At 31.9% G+C, this 4,178-nt stretch overlaps 2 protein-coding genes across 2 annotated transcripts; both read left to right on the top strand.

The window, feature by feature from the left end:
- Positions 1-4: 4 nt before the first annotated feature.
- On the top strand, positions 5-609 carry LOC119664369 (chymotrypsin BI-like; the record flags this gene model as incomplete). The annotated part of the gene is made up of 2 exons (XM_038073875.1): positions 5-98; positions 158-609. Coding segments are annotated over 2 exons (492 nt in total), but the record flags the coding sequence as incomplete, so codon positions are not given.
- Positions 610-2,486: 1,877 nt separating this feature from the next.
- Positions 2,487-3,450, top strand: LOC119664368 (collagenase-like). The gene is made up of 2 exons (XM_038073874.1): positions 2,487-2,764; positions 2,831-3,450. The coding sequence occupies exons 1-2, from the start codon at positions 2,505-2,507 to the stop codon at positions 3,396-3,398; spliced, it is 828 nt and encodes a 275-aa protein (XP_037929802.1). The 5' UTR covers positions 2,487-2,504; the 3' UTR covers positions 3,399-3,450.
- The last annotated feature ends 728 nt before the right edge of the window (positions 3,451-4,178 follow it).

The following is a 4,178-nucleotide window of genomic DNA, read 5'->3' as shown; positions in this document are numbered from 1 at the left end:
TACTAGTAAAAATATCATCGTTCACGAAGGCTGGAATCCATCTACTTTAACAAATGATATTGCCCTCATAAGATTATCTGCAAAGATACAGTTCAATGGTAAAAATGTTTGACTTTTTATATTAGAATCAAGTCCTAAATGTTATTCATTATTTTAGAACATACTGAGCCTGCTGTTTTACCAAAGAACAATGATGGTGATTATGTTGGTGATTTGGTTTGGGCTAGTGGTTGGGGCAAGGATAGTGACTCTGCAACTGCTGTTTCTCCAGTTCTTCGATACATTGAAGTTCCAGTTTTGAAGCCCCAGACTTGTAGTACCTACTATCTCGGTGTGATCACTGAGAAAATGATTTGTATTAGTACCAAAGGTCATAAATCTACCTGCAATGGCGACTCTGGTGGTCCATTGGTACTTAAACAAGATGACCAAAACATTTTAATAGGCGCAACATCGTTCGGTATTGCATTGGGTTGTGAAAAGGGTTGGCCAGGTGTATTTACTCGTGTTCCTGCTTATTTGGATTGGATTCATGCTAAAACTGGTTTAAAATAAATATTTTTAATAAATAAAAACTCATTTTAATAAACAAGATATTAATTTTTCAAATCTCTGCATCTGCAACATTTATTTCTTAGTTCCGCGTTATGTTATATTGAAGTTCCAGTTATAAAGCAAATCAGGTTGCAGTCCGTACTATTTCGTTGTAATCATTAATAAAATGGTTGGCATTAGCACCATAGCAAATCTGCATGGAATGGTGACTCTGGTCATCTATCGGTACTTAAACAATATAACATAAACTGTTTATAACGTTTCAGTAGTTCTGTGGCAATACAAGAAAATTTGAATTTAAAAAAGCCAAATAATTGGTTTGGGTTATTTAGATATAAGAGTTATGTTCCTCTAGTTTTTCATATTTGCGTTTAATAAGAATATACCACTTGGGAAAGTAGAGGAAGTTATAAAGGATTATAATTAGTCATTATAAAGGTTAATACTCCAAAATTTCAGGTATCTGCAGACCACTTAGAATTGCCTGCCTAACATTTTAGAAAGCAAACATAATACATATGCAATAACTAAGTATAATCGAAACAAAAATTATCTTTTATCTTTATTAATGGATAAAAACGTGATAAAGATGTGTTAAGATCATTATTAAATGGGTGACAAAACTAATATAAAGCTTATTTAAATTATGACTTCAGAAAAGTCGTTGGTATTAAAATTGTAGCATAGAGAATAGAAGTAAGAGATGATCTTTCATTTAGTTTTGATCATTATTTGTGAGTAGATGTACTCTAAATGTGTTATTGAAAAAGATTGAAATATATATTGGTGAAGTAGTGTAAAAGTTCCAAATTTTAATTGGCTTCCTCAAAGAACCATTTCTTAATATCAAGATCCCTCACTACTTTATCTCCTGCTGCATTTGTTAAGAAAGTGTACCACAATCTTCTTCAAGAACCTGTGGAACATCAAGTTGGATAGTATAACACTAATAATAAAGTAATGTAAGGATCACAATAACTTCAACGATGTATTTTTTTATAAGAAGAATTAAAAACCACTTATTTTTCCATTAGGATTACCTACTAACTTTAACTTTACAAGTACAATTAGGGAGAGCATACTGATTTGTGATGCTGATTACATTAATCTTATTTCAAAATATAAGGTGCAAAAGGCAGTTCAATGAAGAAGGGAGATAATTTGACTTTATAGTTGACTTTATAGGTAGAATCAACAAGTATATTGTCAGCAAATTTTAATCCTGATGATTATTTTAATGGTTTCAGTTACTTAAAGCAAATACTCATATGCACCAAAATAACCCGGACATTCAGCAAGTTTATGAAAAAAATATCAATTCTCTCAGGACTTAAGAACCGATGCAGAGACATGGTACTGGAGATAATGTATGGTTTTTATATTTAGAATAATGAATAAATTGAAAACGCATAATTTATTTTCCAGTCCCAAATGCGTTTTCTTCTAAAAGAGAACACATCCGGATGTGTATAATTTTTTTCTAACGAAGATAGCATAGAATTGTTCGGAACTTAAGTGATGATGTATGGAGATCACCCTGTTACAGATTGGCAAAGTGGTAATTGTTTAGTTTGAGTGGATAATTATCAAGAGTGGAGAAGAGTGAAAGTTTAAAGATAATTTAAATAAAGTACCACATAAATACTCTTATATACTCAATATATTATTACATTAATATTACAGAAGCAACCGATTAGTTGGAGATAAAAAATTAATTAGCCCTTATAAGCTATTGAAAGTTCTCAAAGACTTTTGTTATTGAATTCTTATCATTGCCAAATATTTTAATAACTAAAAAATTAAAAAAAATTAAAATGATAGAAATTAATTAAATGTATCTTATCTTAGTAAACTTCTTATGCTGACCGCTTACAATATAAGTATATAAAAGACCAAAACAAATAATATAATATGACAGTTCATTTAACTTTTTGAGTAAGTGCAGAGCTATGAAGCCCTTGGTATTTTTAATTTTGGCGTTAGCTGCAGTCAATGCCTTTGAATTTCGAACCTTGCAAACACGCAATGTTGAAATGCCCGTCTTAGATGAACCAACAGGGCGCATTACAAATGGTGAAAAAGCCAGAGCAGGACAATTTCCGTATCAAGTTGGTCTTTCACTTAAACTGAATCTTTACTCTTCTTCGTGGTGTGGTGGTTCACTAATTGGCAACAGTTGGGTACTGACAGCTGCTCACTGTACTGATGGGTAAGTGAAAATTATAGATCCATAATCAATAAATAAACTTTTTTCTAAAATAATTTATTTAAACAGCGTACAATCTGTTACCGTCTATTTGGGTGCCACGGAGCGAACCTCTGCTGAAGCCACTTATACAGTGTCAAGCAATAACATTATCATTCATGAAAATTGGGATCCAACTATATTGCAAAATGATATTTCTTTAATTCGAATTCCATCAGTTGCCTATTCCAATAGAATTCAAGCTGTCAAATTGCCTAATATCGCCGACTCTTACGACTTATACACTGGCGACGTTGTTGTTGCTTCCGGTTGGGGACGTATAAGTGATAGCATTAATAGTGTTACCGAAGATTTACAATGGGCTGTTCTTGAGGTTATCAGTAATACCAAATGTGCTATGACTTACGGTAGCAAAGTCATTCTGCCTACTAACATATGCGTTGATACATCTGATGGAGTGTCTACTTGCCAGGGCGATTCCGGTGGCCCACTAGTGTTGGTTTCTAGCGGAGTACAAGTTGGTTTAACATCATTTGGTGCCGCAGATGGTTGTGAGAAGGGCTATCCAGTAGCATTTACTCGTCTCACCAGTTACTTAGACTGGATTAAATCACATACTGGAGTTGTGTACTATTAAATATTATAAAATGTTTACATCTTTTAAAAATTAAATTAAAATCATTAATTCAGCTATTTAGAGTCTTTTTTTATAAGAAATCATTTTCTGATATTAATTAGTAGTTAAATGATAGTTAACTTAACTCAAAACCGAGTTTATTCAACATAACTAATCGTATAGTTTTTTAAGTAATCGCTTTACCATGCAATGATTAGTATACTAGATTATGTTCTTACTAGATGAAAGTTTAGCACGAATAAGGAATGTTGACTACCATAAAATGCTTCTAATATGCAATTGTTCATATGAATAGGATTGTTTATCAGTATAAAAATGCTAGATGTATAGGAACTAGTTGACCCAATTAGAAAAACTTTATTGTGGCAGAGATTAAGACACACGTTTTCAAGTGTCGCTGTGAAGAAAGATCCATTGCTTAATATAATGAAAAGTACAGCACAATGTGCCTCTGGGCCTAAGTTGACCCCCCTGGCATCGCTGGTATAACCTAACTTAATGTAATGAAAAGTAAGATTTGATGAAATTTACAAAAAACTTAAAACTATATTTAAAATAAATTGAGAGAAAGGAAATATAAATATAAATAAATATGTTAAAGTGTTTTATAAGAAATTATAGAGATCCATATATTATCCGACTTATTCTAAAATTATTAATAAAATTTTTAAATCAATATTCCTCAATCTATACCACAACTAAGAACTTGTTATGAAGGCACCCTCAATAGGGTGTCGTTGAAGTCGGGTCGGCCGACAATAAATATTTTATAAGACTTAT

The sequence above is a fragment of the Teleopsis dalmanni genome, unplaced genomic scaffold (genome assembly GCF_002237135.1).
Source record: "Teleopsis dalmanni isolate 2A unplaced genomic scaffold, ASM223713v2 unscaffolded_contig_1825, whole genome shotgun sequence".
In the NCBI taxonomy this organism is placed as follows: Eukaryota; Metazoa; Arthropoda; class Insecta; order Diptera; family Diopsidae; genus Teleopsis; species Teleopsis dalmanni.
This window is presented reverse-complemented; position numbering and strand designations above follow the sequence as displayed.